General features: G+C 40.7%; 1 protein-coding gene across 3 annotated transcripts in view; it reads left to right on the plus strand.

The window, feature by feature from the left end:
* Positions 1-24,881, plus strand: part of DEAF1 (DEAF1 transcription factor) — a 30,418-nt gene extending 5,537 nt beyond the window's left edge. Inside the window, exons 5-13 of one of the 3 annotated variants that reach the window (XM_054972590.1) lie at positions 1,282-1,421; positions 3,748-3,813; positions 5,149-5,275; positions 5,613-5,741; positions 5,965-6,096; positions 11,182-11,432; positions 18,107-18,172; positions 22,607-22,696; positions 23,004-24,881. In XM_054972590.1, the coding sequence (XP_054828565.1) occupies positions 1,282-1,421; positions 3,748-3,813; positions 5,149-5,275; positions 5,613-5,741; positions 5,965-6,096; positions 11,182-11,432; positions 18,107-18,172; positions 22,607-22,696; positions 23,004-23,108 (1,106 nt within the window). In that variant the 3' untranslated portion in view covers positions 23,109-24,881. Of the gene's footprint in view, positions 1-1,281; positions 1,422-3,747; positions 3,814-5,148; positions 5,276-5,612; positions 5,742-5,964; positions 6,097-11,181; positions 11,433-18,106; positions 18,173-22,606 lie in introns of all 3 variants that reach the window. The other 2 variants (XM_054972591.1, XM_054972589.1) reach the window with 2 other exon arrangements.

The following is a 24,881-nucleotide window of genomic DNA, read 5'->3' on the forward strand; positions in this document are numbered from 1 at the left end:
TGAGTTCTAGAATTATGGGAGAGGAGAAAAACCTCTATTCTCTTTCTTCACTCCACGCATAATTTTATAAACCTCTACCATGTCTCCCCTTAGCCTTTTTTCTAAACTGAAAAGTCTCAGAGTCTTCAGGCTTTCATTATAGGAAAGATGCTCCAACCTCTTAATCATCTTGGTTACCTTCATCTTGATGTGAGAGGACCAGAATTTCTTCTTAGAGTTTTGGGTAAAAGTGGGTAATGTTGACCAGCTCCCAGCTAATGTCAAGAGTCTATTATAGAATTAGATTCAATCATTCCCAAGTTCCATGACAAACTCTGCTTTTTGATGTGACGTTCCCCCCATGAGTCAGTAATGACTCGGTGCATGCACAGGGGACCACCTTTACCTTTATATGACATTATTGTAAACACTGAGGATCATATGACAGCCTTTCTGGGCTCTTGTCTCAACTCCCAGTGTTTTGTTCTGACCTCATGATGATTGCTAGATGAGCTCTGTATTGGGGCTCTGATTTTTGTAGCAGACATAGCTGGTCAGACTTTATGAGTCGTTTTGAGTCTTGGCTGGTGACCCCATGATATGGTTCATTGACTGCATTTTGTTCACCCCAGCATTAAATATCCAAATGTGAGGGGCATTCCTTATTTGTTCCAGATGAAATTAATGGGGTATATACTGGAGAAGTAGGAGCATTTACATTAGCAGTAAATAGCATGTGAGGTAGAAGAGCTGATTTTCTACTTCCTGTGCTAGGATAAATGCTAGTGTGAACATTCTTTAGGACTCTAATGAGAATTGAATCCCCAGAGCATTGAATGAGCTGGTTTTTTTAAAATCCAGGCTTTATGTTTCCATAGCGTTGTCTTACTGAAGAAGCTGCTGTCCCAATGCATATTATTTGACTTAGGCATGTTGTGAAAAGAATTTGAGAGCCTCATTGGCCTGGTCAATATGTAATGCCAAGCCATATTTATGCTGTTAGGGTTCCAGGTCTGATTTGTAGGGCAAATGCAATATGTAGCTTGACCATTCAGATGAAAGGGCAAACCAAGGTATGCATAACCACTATGGATAATCCCTGATATTTGAATAGACCACTCTTCCTGCCATGCAATGTTAAATGGTATTTATTTAGATGCAGCTATGTCACCAGGTTTTTGACTGTGTTGAAATGTATCAGCATTGTGAATAGTGGGGGAAACGGAAGCCACGGTGACTATAGATATTTCTGCACAAATCAGTTCGGAGTCAGTAGCTGTTCCTTCTTTTGTCCTATTTGAGGTGGTCGAGGACGATGCATTAAACAAGGAGAGAGCTGGTACAGCCCCACTGAGTTTGAAGCCATGGCAGGAAGAGCCAGCAGCAAGGACTGGAAGAGAAGCATCCGTTATGCAGGGAGGCCATTACAGTGCCTTATTCATGTAAGATGGGGCTTTTTCTTTTCTTCTCTGCAGAAGTTGGAAAGGTAGTGTTTTTCATCACTAGGATTTAAAGAAACTGGACAAAATATTAATCGTAATTCTAGTCATAGAAATGTTACAGACTGACTTTATGCATAAAAGTTCACAATTTCCCATAGCCTTAGAGAGATTATGGAACAGACAGATAGATGAATTGATTCCCTGGAACAAAGGAGCTCCAGGAAAGGCTGTCTAGCAAATTAGTCTAAAAAGTCCGCAACTTAGAAAAACATTCCTTTTATTTCATTCAACTAGATCTAGTGCTGACCTCTGCAAAGCAAAAGTGGACACGGCAATAGGAGAAGCAGATTGAATATTACAGATTTTCACAAGGCATCTTGTTCACATACCTGTTTGATTGTATACCAGCTTTCCTTCAGTGAACTTAGGGTGGATGTTATCTTCACAATTACCCTGTTAGGTAGATTCAGCTTAGAGATGGGACACTCATTGCAGTCCTAAGCAGCATTACACCCTTCTAAATCCATTGAAGTTAATTGGTTTTGAAGGGTGTAACTCAGATTAGAGTTGCACTGCTAATAAGTTTCATTGCTGCATAGGGATCTCAATCCAAACCACATTGATTGATTGATTGATTACATTTATAGCCCTCCCTCCCCGCAAGCGGGCTCAGGGTGGGTTACAGCAACAGATAGATTACAGAGTTAAAACAGGTAAAACAGTAAAACAATAAAATCAAATCTTATATAGCAGCATACATTTCAATATCCCAGATGGGGCACCATTCCCCTTCCCTGCACACCATACATAGGAGGGAAAGAGGGCAGAGGTGCGGGTTGGTAAACTCTTAACTCCCTGGCACATAGGGGCAGATGGACCATATAACCCCCCCACCAGTAGGAGACCGGCAGGGAGGCTACTTAGAATGGATCCAAGTGCTGGCCTCAGCCATATGCCTGGTGGAACATCTCTGTCTTACAGGCCCACCAAAAAGATATAAGGTCTCGGCAGGCCCGAGTGTCTTCCGACAGAGAGTTCCACCAGGTCAGGGCCGGACAGAAAATGCCTTGGCCCTAGTTGAGGCCAGCCAAGCCTCCCTGGGGCCAGGGACCACCAGTAGGTGTTTACCTGCCGATCTAAGGGCTTTCCAGGGTACATATGGGGAGAGGTGGTCCCTCAGGTATGCTGGTCCCAGTCCGTTTAGAGCTTTATAGGTCAAGACCAAAACCTTGAACCTGATCCGGAACTCCACGGGGAGCCAGTGTAGCTGCTGCAGAGTAGGGGTCACATGTGCCCTGAATGAAAGTCCTGTCAGGACACGAGCAGCAGCATTTTGGACCTGCTGCAATTTCTGGGTCAAACCCAAGGGAAGCCCTGCGTAGAACGAGTTACAGTAATCCAATATGGAGGTGACCGTTGCATGGATCACTGTCGCTAGGTCATTGATTGAGAGATAGGGGGCAAGCTGCCTGGTCTTTTGAAGGTGGAAAAAGGCAGTACAGGCAGCTGCCACGACCTGGGCCTCCATGGACAAGGAGGAATCCAGTGTCATGCCAAGACTCCGGACCGATGAGATGGGCACAAGTGGTGCCCTGTCAAAGGCCAGGAGCTGAATCCCCACATCTAATCCCCCACGGCCCAAGTACAGGACCTCCATCTTCATGGGGTTCATCTTCAGTCTGCTCTGCTTCACCCATCCAGACATGGCCCCCTGCGCTCTAATTAGGGCATCAGGAACACAGCCAGGCTGGCTGTCCATCAACAGATACAACTGTGTGTCATCCACGTACTGATGGCAACCCAGCCCAAAACTCTGTGCCAGCTGAGCGAGAGGGCGCATATAAAGATTGAACAACAAAGCAGAGAGTAACGCCCCCTGTGGGACGCTGCACACCAATGGTTGGCGTGATGATAACCTCTCTCCCAGCACCACTCTCTGTCCCCAACTGTGGAGAAAAGAGACAAGCCACTGTAAGGCTGTCCCTCGAATCCCCACATCGCCTTATTCTAAGTCCAACACTAGCCATGCATGCTTTGCTGCAACTTTAACAGCATCGTATCTATGGCAAGCAGGACACCTGGAAACAAAGGGGAACCTCCTTGTCAGGTCACCAAGCAGGTTCAGTCCATTAGGAATTGCTTTCTCACAAGCTTTAAACTGGAACACAGGTGGTATTGCTTTGGTGCAAGGGGCTGGACCAAGTTCTGAGCCAGTATGCTGGCAGTTCTGAATCTGATCATGTTAAGCACATCCACGCATAGCATAGGATATATATTTGGACGTATTTGTTTTTTTCCTAATTCAGCTCTTTCCCACACTTTTTAGGATGGAATTTTAAATCCTCATGCTGCTTCATGCACTTGTGCTGCTTGTTGTGATGACATGAGCTTGGTGAGTTCTCAGCTGCTGATTCAAAAACTGTGAACACTGTGTATTGGGATTGCCACAGGTTCTGATTTTGGGCATCCCGAGAAAGGAAGAATTGTAAATATGGTAGCCTGGAGGGTGCTTTGCTCATAAGTTGCTTGGGGGGAAAGAGGCAGAAAGGCAAGAGGACCACTTCTGCATGAAACTCAGGCATTACTTTGGCTGTAATAGTTGTTACCTGGAAGAAACATTATTGAGTATGTTAGCAGGTATGGTAATGGATATGTTTACATAATTTTATGTAAATCGTAGGTGACTCAGTTTACATTAAGGATAAGCTAAACTACTCTGATTGTAATAAAACCATTAAATCAAAAATATATTCAAATGCACACTTTAATAAAAACATTTTGCAGTGTTCCTAATGATCACTACAAATGGACCAAAGTGAGTCCAAGTTGGCAGCACAGTATAGAGGCTGCAGCCTGAGAGAACAATCCTAAGCAGTTCTATTATTTATTTATTTATTTATTTATTTATTTATTTATTTATTTATTTATTTATTTATTTATTTATTTCTACTTGGGTCTATTTATTGGGACGTATTGCTAGCAAAATTTCTAAGCATTGCTTTCTTGTTCTCTGGGCACCCTGTAACCACACCTTGTAACAACTGTAAAATGCCATCCTCGGGGTTCTTATGTCAAGGAGTGTGAACTGGAGGAGTAGGGCACTACTTTAAAATACTTCACAATCTCAAGGTTCATTAAGAATAAATGTCATGGTTCCTTAGAAGAAAAATGCGGTGAACCTAGAACAGTTGTGCTAGAATAGGTTATGCCTGGTCTGCTTCAGGGATGCTAATTCAAATTGTCTAATAAAACTACAGATTTAAGTAATGAGGAAATTTGGGGAATTATTTGCTACACTTCTTTGTTTCATATGTATAGAATTACATTTTACATGTGTTTTATAATGTTGGTGGAGGAAATAAGGAGCAGGCAGCCTTGCATCTGACCACCCAAGTGCTCATAGATGAGCCATGAGAAAGTATGAGTAGAGATGAGAAGAACCATAATGGCTTAATGCAAATGGTGTTTTGGGGTGGGATGTTAGTCTAGTACAGCACCCCTCAGCCTCTCCACTCTCAGGACCCACCTTTAAACTGCCTCTCCCCGCAAGTGGCAGCTTGATACTGTCTGAGCTTCAAACCCACCAAGTGATGTTTCATCACAGTTTGTAAATACCACAAAGTGCATCAGTGATACCTGGTTCCCCCTTCCCACAGCAGCAACTGTCCTTTTTTAACCTTCTCTTTCTAAAAAGAAGCTCTAACAGAGGTTTTGGGTTTGTTAACAGAGTGGCCCTGTAAGACTCTTTGTGCCGTATAAAAGACGGAAAAAAGAAAACGAATTGCCTGCGACTCCAGCAAAGAAAGATTCTCCCAAAAATATCACCCTGCTTCCTGCAACTGCTGCTACTACCTGTAAGCCCTTCTTGGAAGGAAGAGATTTGTTAATTGCAAAGGATTTTGCTTTTCAAAGGGGTTTTGCTTACTGAAATACTGAAGAAGGGTAATATTTGGGGGTTTTTTGTTTTATCTTTTCTTCCTTTTTTGCTTCTGTCACTTTAGGCAAGTGAAGCTGCATTCTGTTTTTGGTGCTAGCAATTAATATTTTGTCTTTCTCATTCTTTCTGATGTTTGTGTTACAAAGGCTAACGTATCAAGGAAACGTCAACAAAATATTTTCTACAAAAGTTTGAACTTCCGTTTTTATTTTTTGTTCATCTGACCTGTATTCTTTTTTAAAAATCTTTTTTAGTCACTGTGACTCCTTCAGGGCAGATCACTACCTCGGGCACTCTGACCTTTGACCGCACTTCGACTGTGGAGGCCACAGCCATTATTTCAGAAAGCCCATCCCAGGGTGATGTTTTTACTGGAGCCACCGGTAAGTAAAATAAAGTGCATTCAAATGTCTACACAGCATAACTATGGGAGTTATGGATTCTTAATGCCCAAAGTTCTGGATGAGGAAATTAAAGTCTAGGGAAGAACATGTGATTAAATTGTTCAAAAACAATTATTGTAGTATTATTTAAATTCATGTAAAATCAAAATGTAGTGATGACACTTTTTCTCCTGATTTGTTTGTTTGTTTGTTTTCCATCCAGTAGTGCAAGACACAAATGTTCAGCAGCCATGCCGGGTCAGTCATCCAGAACCTCACTACCCAAGTTATCAGGACAATTGTCAGATCTCCACTTTCCCAGAAGCAGCATTGCCAACTTCACATCCCAAAATTGGTAAGATTCCAACAGACTCAAAAGTAATTCAACTTAGCTAGCTGGAAACAATTACTTCAGCTTTCTTCCATGAGAGACTGACTCAGGAAAAGAAATACTATCTTGCTTTTGTTTATATATTTGTTTATTTTATTGAATTTATACCTCACTTTTCTGCCCACATCAGGGTCATCAAGGCAGATTAAAAACATACATAATAAATCACATCTTAAAAATCATTAAAACCAAACAAAAACACACCACTAAAACAATTAAAATCAAGCTTAGAACTGGTACAAAAACATCACAACAACAATTAAAATATAAAGCGTGATGCAGAGATCACTGAGTAAATGCCAGGTGAAACAAAAAAGCCTTCACTCTCTAGCAAATGATGGCAACAGAAGGGGACAGGTGAGTCTCTCTGGGGAGAGAGTTCCAGAGCTTTGGTGTCACAACTGAGAAGGCCTTCTCCTGGGTTGCCCCTGCATGATCTCAGAAGCCATGTACGGCTTTAAAAGTCAACACCAGCGCCTTGAATTGTGCCCAGAAACAGTTCGGAAACCAGTTTAGATGGGCCAGGACTGGAGTGATATGGTCCCTATGACCCACTCCAGTCAGCATCCTGGCTGCAGCATTCTGCATCAATTGAAGCTTCCAAATATTTTTCAAGGTCAACTCCACATAGACCACATTGCAGTAATCTAATCTAGGTTTAATTAGGACATGCACCACAGTGGCCCAGGAAAGGCTGCAGCTGGCTAACCAATCAAAACTGATAAAAGACACTCCTGGGATCCAGCTTTAGTTTATTAGCCAGCATCCACTCCAAAACTGCCTCCAGAACCAGTTCAGGCTTTCTACAGACTCCCTGGGATTGGCTGGAAGCTCGAGATGGAGCTGAATGTTATCAGCATTTTGGTAGTATCCTAGCCCAGATCTCTTGATGACCTCACTCAGTGGTTTCCTGTAGATGTTGAAAAGCATAGTGGACAATACGGAGCCTTGCAAGACCTGAAAGGTTAAGGGGGCTGAACAGCAGTACCCCAGCAACACCATTTGAAACCTACTGTCCAGGTAGGCTTTGATTTCTGAGTAAAAGAGAATTATACTTGCTGTTTGTTTGTGGTAAAGTTTACTTTTGCTTTTTGTAACTTCCTTCTTGGAAGCAATAAGCGATCTGATTTGGTTTAAGTTTTACACTTGTTACAGAGCTATAAGAGGGAATGGAGTGAAATATGTGCCATGTGAATACAAGCCTCAACACATATCGCAGAACATACATTGGACCTGTTCTTTTGCAGGGCCAGGGAAATTGGGGGCCTGGAGAACAGAGTCATATAGTGATCTGGCCTTTGTCATGGTCAGACTATTATCTGTTCTAGATACACAGTAGGTCAGCTTTTGGTCGCCACTTGAATGGGGGACCTGTTCAGTTGGTCTGTCTGAGCACTTGTCATGCTGTTGGCTTCTGAAATTCTTTTGGAGTTGTTTCACTGAATGTGAGGGGCAACTTTGTTAATTCTGTCTCAATACCTGTGACTTGCTCATTCAGTTGCCCTTTGGTTCCTTCTCACCTACTTCTGAAGGGACTTGGCTCCATGGATTATTGATGAGACATGAGTTTTAAAATGTATTGGGATTTATCTGCAGCATACCTTGTGAAAATTTTCACTTGAGTCTAACCAAGCATGCCATGGTAACGTTTTGTGGTGATTATGGTAGTGAAAGAGTTATTCTTTTCTGTCACCATTACCTCGTCAGAATCCAATGCAGAGGCGCTCTCTTGTGTAACTAGTGACTTATAGTATCCAAAGAATGATTTTTTTTAAAGTCAGTATTTTTATCCCACCTTTCTTCCAAGGAGTCTGGGGTGGCAGATGTGGTGATCTCCTTCTCCTTTTTATCCTCACAACTGCCCTATGATAGAGGTGAGACTGAGACCGTGACTGAGAGTGGCTGGGCCAAGGTCACCCAACAAGCTTCTTCATGTCAAAGAAGGAATTTGAACCAGGGTTTTCCAGAACCTAACCCAACATTCTAACTATTACACCACATTGGCCATTTGAGCAAACACAGAATGACAAGCTGTGACAATTTTGTTTGGTTTTTTTCTTGATAACATCACTCAGATTTGATCCAACTTGGATGACACAGTGGGGGCAAAGTCCAGACCAAGGTATAAGAAGGGACTGCTTGTCCCTTCTTATACCTTGTTGTTGAGATTTTTGCAAGTGTCATTCCTTCAGTCATGAAAGAGTTAAACTGTTGTCTGTGTTTAGCTAGAGATAACTAGTTTGCATAGAACCAGTTCAGTGTCAAGTAGTTCTTCCTGCTAGGAAAAAGGGGAGTTGCATGATTAATGAAGAGACCTAGGATTGATTATTGACTGATCATTTTTATTGTGGTGCAATTGACATTCCAGCATGTACTCAGATCGCTGTTGCAGTTCACCAGTTTTTTTAGACTATCAGGATGTAGCAATGTAGAAGCTAAGTTAGCTATTCTTTATTTTCTAACCAGTATATCCTTTTTACCAAATATATAGTAAACTCCTGTACTACATATTTCTGCTGTACAATTAATTACTCTACAACTATTAATTTCCAACAATAATTCAGTGTGTTTTTCTCAAGGCTTGTCAACAGGTTGTTTCGGATTGCAAAAGCCACTGCAATTTGTTTAGATCTCTGTTCTTCCTAGGCTAAAAAATTAACTAGACAAAGTTAGGGCCATTGCTGAGGAAAATTATCAGCACTTACTTGAAGTAGGGGATATTCCTGACATCTTTGAAAATGGTGATCATGGAATCATATGATGACCTCAATAATCATAGGCAAGTTTTCAACCATCCATTTTTGGAAAATATGTGGTAGCAGGCCAGAGACACACAGCTGACACATCCTCATAACCCTGATCAATCAGGCTTTGGTTCTGCTAATGAGGCTGAGATAGTTTTAGTGTTCCTAGGCTTCATCTTTATCTGAAAACTTCTCAGCAGCTTTTGACTGCGTGGGTTACAAGATACTACTGTAGCTCTTTAGTATCAACTTGAAGTATAAGTTTGTACTGAGCTCTTTCTTAATGGAGTGCTCCCAAAAGGCTGTTAACCTTTTGGTTAACATCCTCATTGGGGAGAAAAATGGGAGATTAATATCTTAAAATAAATAAAATTAATAATGCCTCCTCTGACCTGTGAGAGCTGCATATATCATGTTAAACAGGGTTCAGGCGTAATACTGTTACCGTTAAATTGAATGCAATCAGTACACAGATAATGTTGAAGTGAATAACAAACTAATATTAAGGGACCGTTGGTTCTGATATGAATCTCTGCCTGATATGAACCTCTACCTCTTAAGATCTGTTTCAGAGGTCCTTTCTTAAGTCCCCTGCCTTCAGAGGTTCAGCAGCTCATTGCCAGAGAGAGGTTCTTTTCCATGCTGGTTTCTCAATTATGGAACTCCTTCCCCAGATGAATTTGCTTGATGCCTACATTAACATCTTTGAAGCACCTAGTAAAGCCTGTCCTGTTTACTCATGCTTTTAATTGTATGTAGATTATGGGTAGCCAGTTCTTTTAATATTTTATGACTGTATTTTTGGATTGTCATATTTGTTGTAGTTGGGTGTTATTTTATGATAGTTACATTGAATGCCTATATGACAAAAAGTCCGGATTAAAATGTTAAGCTTTATTCCTTACTATATAGAAAAACTAATAGCTGAAAACAATCCCTTCTGCAAATATACACCTGTGGAGGAAAAGCATGCTTTTCTAATTCACGTTAAATAAAGGTAATCCCTTTAACACAGTTGGTCAAAAATCTGTTTTGTTAAGTTTAGTAACTCAATAAAAGCTTTTAGGTTTATATGTTAATCATCTCTTACATGGCCTTACCCATGCAATGCAGCCATGCTGTAAAGGTTGTAAATCTAATATATGGCAAATGTTTGTGACACGAATCTATATTTACGTCAGCATTTAGGAAGCAGAACACAATTGGCAGTAAGCCACTTCTGTGAGATTTTATGGGCGGCAACTCTGGAATATAAAGATCATTTTGAGCAACTCTGAATATTGATGCATTAGAAAATGTTTGCATAGGATGCCTTCTGTAGAAAAATATAGCAGCCAGCAGGCAGACACTCCTTATGTGCTGGTTCCTATAACTCTCTAGAATTCCTGTAGTTCTCTTTGCAATTCTGAGACTCAAATGGACAAAAGGAAGCATTCAGAAAGATCCTGAGGTCCTCCTTTGACATAAATACACACTTCCGGGCCAAAGAGGAACACATGATGATATACTTAGGCTCCCCCAACATCTGTAATATGGACTGTGTCAAGCTATTCCAGACTGTCTGTTCTCACTTGCCTGGGAAAACCTTGTTGCCCACTATGGTGGCTGGGGGTTGGGGGAACACTGCAGAATGCTTCTCTGTTCTGAGGAGCAGCATTGGTGCATCCGCCATACTAGCTTAACTTTCAGGGCATGCTGCTGCCCCTCTTCAGAATTGCTACCCTAATCAGTAAACATTATTGTGAGTCATGATTTTGATGTCCTTATGCTGTCTAATGTAAAGAACCATTAGCTTCTAGGGAGATTAATTTCTGCTTGCAGTATGATGCTTGTACAGCCTGCCTGAAAGCATTCTCAGAACAGGGCTAGCTCAAGCTAGTAAGCAGCTTCAGATCGCCGCCTCCCATACTGCTTGCTCTCCAGGCATAATCCTAGGTGGGTTGTAGAAGTGCCTTCCTCTGCAGTCTGCTTTGCATGGATCCAAGGCAACAGCAACGCGAGAGGAGGCATGCACCTGCTCTTGTTTGTATACCACCTTTGCAGGATCCAAGGCAGGTTTCAATGGAAGGGACTCTGCAGCCTACCCTGGCAGCAGCTCTACCAGCACAGGAGGCAACAGCAGATGTAAGACAAACCTGCCCTCTCCCACATTGACCCTTCTCCCCAGTTTAGTACCTCTAGCACCTGCTTGTGACACTTGAGTGATGAACCAGCCAGATGTAGTTAATACGGCTTGTTGTGCTTCAGCTTGATCCTGGATTGAAATCTGAATTTCGTGGGTTTGTTTTATTCTTTCAATTTCTAGTATTGACATCACTTCCTGCCTTGGCTGTGCCACCCACTACCCCCACTAAAACAATATCTTCTTCTGTGGTGAATGGACTAGAAATAACAGAGCAACGAAGTTGGGTGTACCTTGAGGAGATGGTCAATTCGCTACTCAGCACGGCTCAGCAACTGAAGAACCTTATTGAACAGGCTAAGCAGGCCAGCTCCTCATACAGAGAAGCCGTTGTCACTCAAGCAAAAATTCAAGCAGATGTGGAGAGGAAAGAGGTAACTATGTCACAAGAAATGAAACCACTTTGGGTCAAAATTTCTCCATAGCCAGCTGTTCAAGAAGCAACCCCATTGCCTCTTTCTTATGAAGCTTTGTAAATTTAGGTGGTATTTTTCAGTTGTATTGCAGAAAATATTTCAGTGTTATTGATGAAACTGGAGGCAATGCAGTGAATTGGAGCCCTTTTGAGTTGTAAGAACAGTACAAAGCTTTTTCATTGCTAAATTATATGCAGAGCTGAGTGCACCTGCTGTGTGCCAAAACTAATCTCAGTTTTGTCCACATAGAATCCCAGACTATCTATGGCTAGAATAAACAGGGGCAGGTTTTTTTGCACAACTTATTGTTCCCATCCTATAGGCTTCCAAAAACTGTGAAAGAGGCAGAGGGAAATGGAGGGGGAGGGGAGTAGCACATGGGGAATGGAAAGCGCATAAATGTAGGCTAGGTAGCCAGTACTTAATCTATTTGCCCATTTTTATTTGAATTTATCCATAACATAGATATCAAATAAGCTGAAGAAGACATTTAACTCCATGCCTAAACAAGGAAGCTCAATTTCTACACATTTTAAACCAAAAAGGCTGTGGAGAATTTTAAAAGAAGCCATATACTTCAGAGCAATATGATGCAGGATTGTTAACTTTAGGTTAATATAGGACAGGTATATAATTCTGGAGTAGAAATAAAATGTTATTTGCCAATGCACCTTAAAGGTAAATATTGAGAATATATTTGTGTAATTCCTAATGAGTTCATAGGAAATGAAATAGCAAATGAAAAGACCTGCACGTATGTTTTGATTTAGTAGTCCAGGACAAAAAAAGCAAGTGACTCAAGTCATTGCTAGATAAATATTGTTGTGTGGATGATGTTGCTAATTAGTGAAAATAAAAGAAGTTGCTGTCCTAAAGACAGGCATTGAACTGGCTGCTGTGTGGGAAATCTGCGCTCTTTTCTGTACTATAGATTTCCTTTTTTCTGTATTGAAGCCTGTTGAATTCATACTGTGAAATGCCTTTTCCTGTTTCATGTTTTCTGGAACTCAAAAGAGAAATGTAATGGGGTGGATAATTTACACCTGTTTTTTTGACAACTGGCTTAAGTAGAATGTGTGCAGTCAAGTGCTTAATGTAGGAAAGGATGAAACCATCTATTACCAATGATGTTTCCATAGCCTTTAGATGCATATTTGTTTTTGTTTTTGTTTTAAGTAGGATTCTACACAATAATGTATCTTTCAGTGAAGTAAATATCTTGGCATATACTCTAGGTATATTTCTCCAAGTCAGAAAAAGAAGCTGTAGCACAATACATTTGTTTCTTTCCAGTATTGTGTTATATGAGGGTTCTGGGGGGGGGGATTAGTTTTCCACCCATGACCACAGACCATTGTTATTCCACAAGCTGCTTCCCGCTAACTTATTCTCCCCCTTGTGCCTCAGGATATGCTGTGTAACCAGCCATAATTACTTTCCAGAGTTATGTGTTTTAATAAAAAAACAGGCTGAGTCAGAGCCCTTTCCCCCTAAAGAGAAACACAGCTATTTCTGTGGTTATTCGACTCAAAAATTATTTAATCCTATATATATTTTGAATTTTTCTTAAATGGGTACATGGTGTACATTTCTGGATTTTCTGGAAGCCTAATAGCTTTTTAGATTCCCCTGAGCAGAAAAAAATTGGAACAAAAATATTTCAAGGGGAAAGGTAATAATGGTGGTGGTGCATTCCTACAAATAAGTTGTTACTTGCTACCTCCTTACCAGATTCTGCTGCGTGATGGGGAACTTCTCCCCTCTCTGCAGTGATAGATTCCTGCCTTGCCGGTAGAAAGAGGTTTGCTTGCATAGTAGAATAGAAAGGATCTTAAGACTAACCCTATTCCTTCTACCTGGCAGGGCTGGCTGAGCTCTGTTCTCCCAAACAACTGGGGTATCCTGGAGGGAATAAATACATGCTTCCTGCCAAGGCAGGCCAGCTTCTTAATACTGCATTATGGGACAAAGAAGATTGTTGAGAGAGTATATGGATTAGCCACATTCAGGCTAATCTCACAGCCTTGTATCCAGATGAATGACCATAGCCTGTCTGGAAACATACTGATTAATTGGATGCAGTGTGATCAGATGTGTCTGAGGCTTGTGAAATCTTTGTGCTTTTCACAGAGCAAATTACCTTCAGTAAATGTAACATTGTCAAAAAATGAAAAGCTCCAAAAATTATTAGTTTTTCTACGCAGGCAAATCAAAGTTCAAAATTTTAACATTCCTATGTTTAGTGATAATATGAATAGAAAAATAGCTTCCCCCCCACCAAAAAAATCCATCAGTTTCGCAGAAACTGTTCAAAGGGCTCGTTACACAAATGGAGGGGTCTTGGGCATGGAGGTAGGAAGCAAGTTGTCAATTTTTGTCAATTTCCTTCATCCACCTGCAGTTCCCTGGGCCACATCCCATGCTTTTTCTGGTGGGTCCCTGGGCAGGAGCATCTTTTTTGCAGGAGGGTTGTCTTCAGAGGGAAGCAGGAAACCCCAATTGTACAAGTGGAAAACTACTTGTGCTCCATTGAATCCAACCCAGTATCTACAATTTGGAATCTTTTCATTATGAAACATTATAAAACAAACATTCTTGGATTGTTTTTAATTTTGTAGTATTTAAAATGGAAAGCTGTTTGAATGTAATTTCCCCTGGGCTTTAAATTTTATTTCTTTACTGCTCTAATCAAAACCATCAATGATTATGATATTTGCATAAATGGGAACTGAAGAACTCCTGTAAAATTAATTTCACTTGGCATCATAATCCTATAAATGCCTTTTTGAAGAAGTTAGATCTGTTCTTCCTTTCTTTATTACTCTAGTCGCACAAGACAGATGGAATCTGTACATTGTGCAGAACAAGAAGAATAAATTGTGTAGACTGCAATCCTATATACAGTTGTATATATTTATCCCATTAAAGATCTGTTTAGAACATAACCGCAGTGTAGATGCTGAAATTACAATATGAGGTGACTGCGATATACATGAACTTTGAAAGATACACATCGAAGGACCCCTCTGCATTCTTGGGACTCTACTCTGCAGAAACCTCTCTCTTAAAAAGATTTCAAGCAGCCATAATTGCATTCTGTAGAGTTTTCTAGGGAAATGAAGCATCTCTAGGCCCGTATTTCTTCTGTGAGCTTCAAGATACATATTTTGGATGTAACAATAATATTACATCCATATGGACGAGTGGTTTAGTTAGTATAAGGTTACATTTTGGTATCATTAATGCAAACCTATTATAAACTAGTTTAATTGTCATAGTTATCTTGGAGGCTGCTTGGGAACAGAAGGTCTGTGAAGGTGATGAGTGCTACTGGAGATCTTTCCCCTACTTGATAATGATCTAAAGTTCCTTTGGGTTAGGATGACATGGTTCACTCCCAGAGTGAGTTCCTGTACCTTAAATATTGTTTAAAAGGAAAAAACTTTTTCTATCAGTGCTGGAAAAGCTGCCCCTGGAAAAATTCTCCCTTCAGTGAAACTCATGAAGATATGAGGATCAGCATTTGGACCCAGCAACCAGTCAGAAATGCCAAATTTACATCTAAGAGAGAGGCCTCCACCAGTTTCTTAAGATGCAGGTGCCATGAAAGAGAGTCAGTCTGTGGTGCATCTTAGGTAACAAAGCCTGGTTTTTATTGGCATATGCAACCATAATTGTGGAGACGGAAGGATAAGCCAACAAGATAATAGATCATACATCATGTTACGTGACAGAAATCCTGATACCAACCTGTCCAGCCTCCATCATATGTCAAAATGTGCAGCAGTTAACTGCTTTTTGTTCTTGCTGTACTTGTAAGAGAGAAAAATCCAGAAATCTGGGATTACTCAGAAATGACCCTTGAAAGCTCAGTTCACTCAACAAAGACTTTTCCAGTGAAAAGACACCAGCTAAGATATAGGGTGGATGGCACAGGATGTCAGTGCTGCACACTCCTTTAACTAAGGAAACTCCCATTAGTGAAATCTACTCTTGTCTTCTCTCTCGAGATGCTGATGGATAGGGGTGGAGGAAATAACTGATCAAACCAAAAGTCCTGAGGGAAGAGAGAGCCCGGCAGGTAGTCACGTGTCAAAAGGGAACTCCTTCCTGGGAGTCATAATGTGAGTGGATCTGGAAAGAGGAAATGAAACAGTGCAGAACTGTAGGACCAGGCTGCCCTCATCAGTGTGTAGCCACCATAGTAGAGAGATTCTGGAAGGATTCACAGGAAGTGGAGCTTGAATAGGTCTAGGGGGCCAAGTAATACCTCCAGGAGCCTTCTAAGACAGTAGCAGAGGGATCCATCACAGGGGGTAGGGGAGCCAGGACCACAACCCTGCCCTATAATTTGAGCACAGGCTGAACTAAATTTGGGATGCTACTACAGATACACATATTTGAAATTTTCTGAGATTGAATGGCTACTGTATTGTTTGGGGATAAGGGATTTATATCTATTACTCAGTGCCTCCAGACAGAGAATTTCTTAATTTGATTCTCTGCCACAGAAATTTTGTTCTTGTAAATTCACAACCTTCAGAACCTTTAAATGCCCTAATGTCAGGTCATAAAGATGATCTGGAATTAAGCCCTTAATCTGCTTATGTATTAGGTTCTACTCTTGGATAAACCTACTTTGCTTTAGATTGTCTTCAAACTGATCCTCAGGAGATTTAACACCCGAGTATCTTCGCGAATAATACATTTAACTTAATTTATTTCGAACTATTTTAACGAAGTTCCATTGCTCACTTTAAGGTCCTCTGCATTGTGAACTTACTATCTGTATCAGTGCCAAAGGGTTTATTAAAGAAAAGTCTTGGTGTGAATGAGAGGCGAGTTAAGATTAGAGGGGAATATATAATAATTTTGATTTAAAATAAAGTTTTGCAAGGCATTATTGCCATATAATAATGACTGTGAAGTGGTTTAATTCTGAGGTACGCAGATGTATCATCATGAATCGCCTTAGGGAGGGAGGCCAAAAAGAAAGGGTTAGTATCCCTATGAACATCTAAGCCAAAACTACTCAAATGGTAGTGCTCATTGTTATAGTAGGCCTGTGTCGTCACAAGCATTCAAGAAACTCAGTTTTTAAGGTCTGAGAGGGTGGGGTTTGAGAAAGAGAGGCCTTTGACTACATGTAAACAGATAAATGTTTCTCCTTCAGGACTAACCAAAACACATCCAGGAACTAGGATTAGGCAATGTCATTCCTTCTCTAGTAACACTGAGAACCATGGGGATGTAATGGCAATGCATTTTTAGTACCAAGTTAAAAAGCCTCAGCAAGGTGGGTCTGGGGTCCCTACACTGTGTCATGTATAATACAATCATACCTGAATTGTGAGTTCTCAGTTCCTGTTTGTGCAGTGCCTGATTAGGATCAGGACTGTGGACAAGGGGCTTCAGCTCCTCCCTCCCAACATTTTCCCAACCTGAAACTTCAGTTTGCTATTTGATGAAGCTCATGTATCCCCAGAGGTAATGTGGTTTTCCTAAAAAGGCCTAATAGCAGCACCCTGGGTCAGTGTCCCCCTCCTTCCTCAGATAGTTCTGGGGCAAAGTAGAGTACAGGTACATATGTAAGGGGGTAAGAAATGAGAAAAGGGACTCCCTCAGAGGGGTAAAGGATGGGCATAGAGGGATGTGGGCCTCTGCAGCTCACCCTCACCCACCCCCTGTTCATACTGGTTTCAGCTGTGAACTTCTGAAAAGCAATGAGATACTAGAGCAGGCAACTACCTTTCCTGATGCTGAGCTCTGGTTGGAATCTGAAGGGTCCCTGTGGTTCTCTGTCAGCTAGACATGTACAAGAGCCAGTGTGGTATAGTGGCAATAGTATCAGGCTAGGATCTGGCAGATCCTGGTTCAGATTCCCACTCGCCATGAAAGCTTGCAGCCAATCACACTCTCTTAGCCTAACCTACTGCACAGGGTTGTTGTGAAGATAAAAATGGAGGAAAGGAGAATGATGTAAGCTGCTTTAGGTCCCCATTGTGGAGAAAGGTGGAATATAAATGAAGAGAATAAAAAATAAAGACTTTTGAAGAGATTTCGGGGAGTGGACTGTTAGTGCAAGCTCAGTAGCAAGGTGCATTCTGTGTGATCCCAAATTTTATTTCTGGCTCCTCTCTCATATAAGAAGGCTGAAAGACCCTGGAGAGCTGGATTCAAGAATTTCCACCCAGTGATTGCTGTCGGTATTGAACTGTGTGGTCTGACTCAGCCACAAAACAGTACCTGGCAGCACCTAAGCATCTTACAGTCAATAAATGAAATCATTCTTATAGCTTGAAAATCCTTGAATCATGGCAAGTAGGTACTCTCTTCTTATGCTGCTACCATCCTTCTTGTACTTTTATACTTTTTTTTTCATTTGAGCATAATTCAATACATTTCTCATCGTTGGTGATAATGAATACAATCTTGTACCAGTAGACCAAAAATCTTGAAAATGAAATTATGTTTCTTCCAAACTACTTTCTTTGGTATGTTTGGCAATTTATCACTGTGTCAAAATTAAAAAACATTTGTGAATGTTAGGAGCAAAGAATCCTGTAACTATACTCCCAAGAGCAGCCTAATAAGTATATAAAGCTGAAGTTTTTGATCTTGTTTAATTTTAGCAGTATCAGAACCAGTTATTTCAACAAACAGAAGATGTAGATGGAAAAACAGAAATCATCATTAAGGTAAGCAGAAGCTTCAGACAGGCTTGTTTTGTGCTGCTTTTTTCGTATTGAAATAATCGATTCAGGCATCACACCAAACCATTATTTGCACTAACCACAGTTTAAAAGGAATCCTTGGTATATTGCTACTTGTCTGGTGTCCTTGCACAAACCATGGTTTGAATACTGACCAATGCATAGTTTCTTTGTCTGGTGGCTGCTTGGAAACTGTGGTTTGTTGCTGTGGATATCCTGTCAAACTATAGTTAAGTCTTCTTAATTGCAGTTTGATGTGATATCTGAACTGACTGTGTATGAGTTGTCAGTCTCTGTCATTGATGTGAGAAGAGGTGACTGCTGTTAGGATCCTTTTTGCTCCAAACAATACAATAGAATCAGGGCTGGAACCGGACCCCCAGGGTCATCTAGTCCAAACCCCTGCACAATGCAGGAAATTCACAGCTCCCCTTCCCCACTCTGCCAGTAACTCTTGCTCAATGTTCAGAGGAAGGCAAACACCCTCCAAGATTCCTGGCCAATCTGACCTGGAGGAAAATTCCTTTCAGACTCCAAAGTGGCAATTGTTATTACCCTGGACACATAAGAAAGGGCCGTGAGAGCTGAGGACTGGCTAATTCCTTCCCACTCTTTCTCACAATCAACCTAAGTTTATACTGGCATTTATCCCATTGGTGTTTCTGTAATATGGCCCATAGTCCCAAAAATCAAAGTTTGCAGTAGCCATGTTGCATGCAGCCAAAGCAAAATCTAAATGAAAGCTACTACATGGCTTTGAAGCCTAACTAAAACGAAGAACATAGTGTACAAGCTTTTCAAGTTCTCCAGAATGCTTCAACGGGCTGGATATTTAAAGAAACCAAAAAGGCCATGATCTTAAGGTCCCTTATCTGTATCCTGTATAGAGTAGTCTGCAAACCTGAGCACTGGGCAGAGCTAGTATCAGATTGCACCTTTAGCCTTCTGGGAAGAAGGTGAGAGTAATAGTGACCTCTAACTACAAATATAAAAGCCAGTAGTGAATCAAAGGGAGCCTGGACTGGTTTAAATCATTTCTCATGGAACAGACTCAAAGGGTTGCCGTTGGAGATAAGCTATCTCCAGAATGGGAACTATCTTGTGGGGTTCCACAGGGCGCAATCTTATCTCTCATGTTATTCAACTTCTACATAAAACCTTTAGGAGAACTTATTTGCAGCTATGGAGTTGGGTGTCATCAATATGCGGACGACACCCAACTCTATATCTCGCAATCCAGGTCCCTGCAGGATGCCGTGGTGAAATGGCTGAAAAATAACAAATTGAAATTAAACTCAGACAAGACCGAAGTGATACTTGTTGAGCAGTCAGATATCCTGAAAGATATTGTACTCCCCACAGCTGATGGAGTTCATCTGACCTTTGTAGAGTCAGTTAAGAGCCTAGGGGTTACACTGGATCCAGCGCTACTACTAGAAAAACAAGTTAAGGCAGCTGCAAAAAATGCTTTCTACAATCTCATTTTAGCCTGGAAGATGGCTTCTTATCTTAACACAGCTGACCTGGTCACTTGGATCCATGCTATGGAAACATCAAAACTTGACTATTGTAATGCACTATATATTGGTCTTCCATCTAAGTTAACTAGAAGGCTCCAGTTGGTGCAAAATGCTGCAGCTCGACTGTTAGCAGGAGCATGAACATCACTCCATCCTGCAGTCACTCCATTGGCTACCTATCAGCTACTGTGCTCAATTCAAGGTACTGGTTATTATATACAAAGCTCTTCATGGCCTTGGCCCAACATACCTACGGGACCGCCTTCCTCCCTATGTCCCTCCATGGCAGCTTCGCTCATCCAAACAGGGTCTCTTGCAGGTGCCAGCCTGCACATGGGCAAAATCAACTGCAGCCCATACACGGGCCTTCTCTGTGGTGGCCCCTACCCTATGGAACAGCCTGCCTGAGGAGGTCAGGAGAGCTCCCACGCTCTTGGCTTTCCGCAAACAATGCAAAACTGAATTATTCAAAAAGGCTTTTTTACTCAGATAGGAGTGTGGTATTGTAGGGAGTGGGTCTTGGATGTTTCACTAATAGGAGGGCGGTATTGTAGGGAAGGGGTCTCGGATGTTTTGCCAATGAGTTGGGAACCATGGGCACCACCATTATGTTGCCTTATATATTGTTCAAAGCAACAGATATATATATATATATACTGCTTGTGCTTCATGTTGTCTAATGTCAATCCTAGAATTATGTTCTGTTTCAGCAATCCTTCAACCCTGTATTGGGTCCTTGCTAATGCTATGTTTCTGTAAACTTGTATTCATCTACGCTATGACATTGTTTTATGGAAATGCCTACCCTTGTCCTTGCTACTGATTGTACTGATCTCACACTATATAATCCGCCTTGAGTCTCAGTGAGAAAGTCGGACTATAAATGACACAAACAAACACACACCATTTATTCCATCCCTTGAAAGGCAGCAAGGACATGGAAAATATGATGGTTCTTATATTAGCAATGCGAAGGTTAGTTTCAGGTGATACATAATAGAAGACAAATTGGGTAATATTATCTGGGAGAGGGGAAGAGCCACATTATACCATTCCAAGTCATTTTCTCCAGTTGAAGAACCTTCTCTGCATTGGCTAAAGTCAAGTATTTCCAAAGCAGACAGAAGGTTTGCTTTGGAAAGAACTGTGTCCAAAACAAAATGCCAAGACAAAAATAATTGCAAAACATTTTATTGACACAAGATGACACAAGATGTTGTACAAGCTGTCTTCTTTTTTCCTGGTGAACAACTGAGAGTATATAGTGTGGTGTGAGGATTATCCTGTACCTACCCTTCTTTGCAGGCACAGGGCTGAATAGGCCACTCTAAGGATGTAAACTGCTCTGGAGAACTCAAAAGCTTGCACACTGTTTGGGGTTATTTTGATTGATCTTAATAAAAGGTATTGGATGGTTGTGTTTTTGGATTTCACACAGTCTCAGTTACACTACTTAAAATCTATAATCATGCATAACCTCTTATAAGCTGAAATATAAATGGATTGCTCACATGAGCAGTAAAAGCCCTAGCATTGTATTTCCACACTAGGTCCTTGAAACAACTTTTATGTAATTCTCTGGCACTTTATATTTTGAGGTTTACAGATAATTTAGAGGCAGATGGTGCAAACGAATTAGGTGTTAATCAGAGTGTGAATCAGTTGTGCCTGAAAGCAAGCAAATCCATCTGCACTAAATATGGTCTATGCTAATACTCTCACAGCATGGCAATTTATTCACAGCTAAGAATCCCTTCCTGTGCTGGGCCTTATAAAATTGCATTGACTTGCTAATCACACCTGAATAATTGTATGAACTGCATACAGATTGAGCTGTGAAATGTGCTCTCTGTATCTTTATTTGTTCTAGTTTTGAATATGCTACCCAGACATACTTCTGATGAACAGAAGAACAAATGACAGGTGCCCAAAATATCACTTTGTTCTGCTAAATTAAAAGTGATGCCTGAATCTAAAGGACTGATGTTCTTTTCCACCTGAATGAAAAACTGCAATTATGCTCAGTTCAGGGTCAGTTCTTCCTTCTGATATTTTTTTCTTATCCCTCCACTCTCACACCTTCTTATCTGGACTAAAATAATCATGTGTTTCCAAGTGTCAATGCAGACTTCATCTTACACAGTTAAGTGTCCTAGTTTTTATGTATGAACGAGCCTCTGTCTTTTGCAATACATTACATTCTGTTACACATAAACTGATGATCAAAAACTGCTAGTTATAGCACCATATTCTGTTTTTGAGACATCTTTTTTACCAATTATTTGGGATTTTTCTCTGACCACTTTGATAAAAAATAAAGTTGTTGTTTCTATATTATGTAATCATAGGATGGGCTAAGTATTTGAGCCTTTGCAACACATATTTGTGTATAATATATATAATCACAATCATGACTGGTAGGAAAGTCTCCCCAAGGGTCTTCTGAGGAGCTTAAGGAAAGCTCATGGGTCTTGATGGTGAATGTATGCGTAATGTGAATTGTTCTTGAAATCTGTAGTCGAGTTCTCTTTCTAAAATGCTTTGTGAATGTAACAAAAAAATGGTGAGAGGTAGCACTTCCTATGTGCAGTATGTGAGCTATACAAATTCACCTTGCCCCTCTGTTGCTTAAATATCTGGATCTCTTTGATTGTTTACGGTCTTCTGAACGATAAAGATAGAGGCTGTCATATCATGTTTGTTGCAATAGTCCTGTATGACTTTTGATTCATCAGAAAAGGTCTGAAGGAGGACAGGTGGAACTAATGTGCCTGTTTAAGCCTTCAGTTACTATACAGAAGATCTGATTTTTACAAAGGAATTGTAAAATTTCTGCTAAGATTTTCCAAGAAAGAATCTACTTTCCTTTCTCATTGACTCTTTGTTTGCATTGTGACAGCAATCCTGTGTAAACTGTGGTCGTGATGCTATGAATGAATGCACTGGCTGCCATAAAGTCAATTACTGCTCAACTTTCTGTCAACGGAAGGTAGTAAGATCCTTATGTACCCTAGATACTATTGTTCAGAGAGAACTTGTATGTCTGGAGAAACGAATGTCTATGATTCTTATTTTTCAAGGTTCACAATTCATTCCCCGAAGTTGCAAACAGAAAGGCTGCTTGGTAGATTCCAGCCTCACTATCCAATTTTAAATATAGTCTGGAGCAAGCCCCCATGTTTCTAATGGAATTTATAAAAGAAACATTCTCAGCTTTTGCCTAGCAATTTCAAAGTGTACTTTCTCTGAATTATTCCTTTATTTAACTGTCCTGTCTTTTTGCTCTTCATTTGCAGGATTGGAAGGATCACCAACATATGTGTGGCCAGTCTGCTACAGTTACTGTTCAGACAGAAGAGGTTCATGTTACGGACAATGTGATGGAGAAAGTTGCTGTCTGACAAGCCATACCTCTTCAAATTGTGTGTGGTTGTTTAACAGACTGGCTGGACCAGTTATCTTGCTGTGAACTCATATAAATCAAAAGAATGAACTAATTTATCAAGAAGATCCCATTTGTGCAATCATTTCTATGTTGCTGGCCAGCATAAACTCTTCTCTGACCCTGCAGAAACTGAAAATACATTAAAATGAGAATGTAAAGTGGCTCCACTTATGTTAAAGGGACGCTCAACCTTACATTAAGTTCACAGGGCTCTCTGCAGCCTCTTCATAAAGCTGATGGGTGGTTTAAATATCTACATCTTGCACCTCTGCTGGATGCTGGTTCTTCTTTAAATTGACTTTTAATTATTTTTAAAGTGGCTGCTAAGAAATACTTTCTTTTGAGATTCCTCTAAAATATTGTGTCAATCTTGCTCTCTGATGCTGACCTTCCTATTATTTAAAAAACAAATATGTAACATCCCAGTCCTTCAGTGGATTTAGTTTTCTTTTAGTTACTGTTTGGGTTATATTTGAAATTCTGTTGCTGGCCATAGATTTGGCTGTATTATTTGGGAGGTTTCACCATGAAGGGCAAAAATTCTGATACACTGATAATCCTGCATGGTTATGTCTCATGTTGAGCCAAGTATAATGCAATCACAAAACTTCTTGTAACATTCATTCCAAGGGCAAATATGAATTTGGATTATTTAAGTGTATGTAAATAATCGGTAACAATCAAAATTTGAGCTAAGATTACAGCAACATTTGGCCTAACTTCCTCTGTCTCACATAAGAGTCAGCTTACCTTGTATGTGCACTGTCTTCTTTTCTGGGCAACTGAGACAACACAATGTGATGTGAAGATTACTCCCTTACTGATCCTCTTTTTCCGGCACAGAGCTGAATAGGCTACTCTAATGGGAGGAATGTTAATGTAGATCGAGGTGTCCTCAATCCTAGCTCAAACCGGGTAGCAAGATGCCTCTGCTCTTCCTTTCTGCTACCCCACTTACTGCACCCTTGTTTGCCTTCTGGTTGCTTGCTGCCACCTTGTGCCTGTACAGATGGTTTCTGTAATGATCTGCAGTAAGCCAGGCAGCTTCAGCAACAACTAAAGTATCCTGCTATGCCAGAGGCTAATGTCCTCCCACATACAAGGTATGCAAACTGTATGGCATGGCCAGATGTGAATCTTAAGGAGATATTGGATGTTCAACTGAAAACGTAGTCACTGGCCACTCACTGGCCACTCACATAGTAGTGGAATAGTAGTGGAAAAGGTATATGCTTTTATCCATACAGTTATGACCTGCTAGCTGTTGAGCTTGTGGAACATGGCCCACAGATCCATCACAAAAGGGCCGAAGTTACTCATGTTACGGCATGAGTAACTCAGATGTGGTTGTGTCTTCTTGTATTTTCAATTCTCCTACTTTAGGGCTTTGCTCCTCTTTCATTATGTAAATGAAATGATAAAATTTATTTCAGGCATTTCTGTCAGACCTTAGCAGGAATCAGTAAAAGCTCCTACCTTGCATAGGATTTACAACTCTTGCCTTTCAGCTAGCCAAAAATAAGAGAGAAGGTGCAGCTGTACATTTCCACAACATCTCACTTGGGGAGAGAGGCCTTACTTTATAACAAGATGATTAGTTTGAAAATAGCACCTTCCATGTGTTAAAATTGCAGGGTATAAAGTGAATGTCAGTTTCAAGCCATGTTCATTCCTATGAGAAGAAACAAGAAGTTCTGTGGTAGAAGAACAATAAAATACTATTAACATT

Source organism: Eublepharis macularius, chromosome 2 (genome assembly GCF_028583425.1).
Source record: "Eublepharis macularius isolate TG4126 chromosome 2, MPM_Emac_v1.0, whole genome shotgun sequence".
NCBI lineage: Eukaryota > Metazoa > Chordata > Lepidosauria > Squamata > Eublepharidae > Eublepharis > Eublepharis macularius.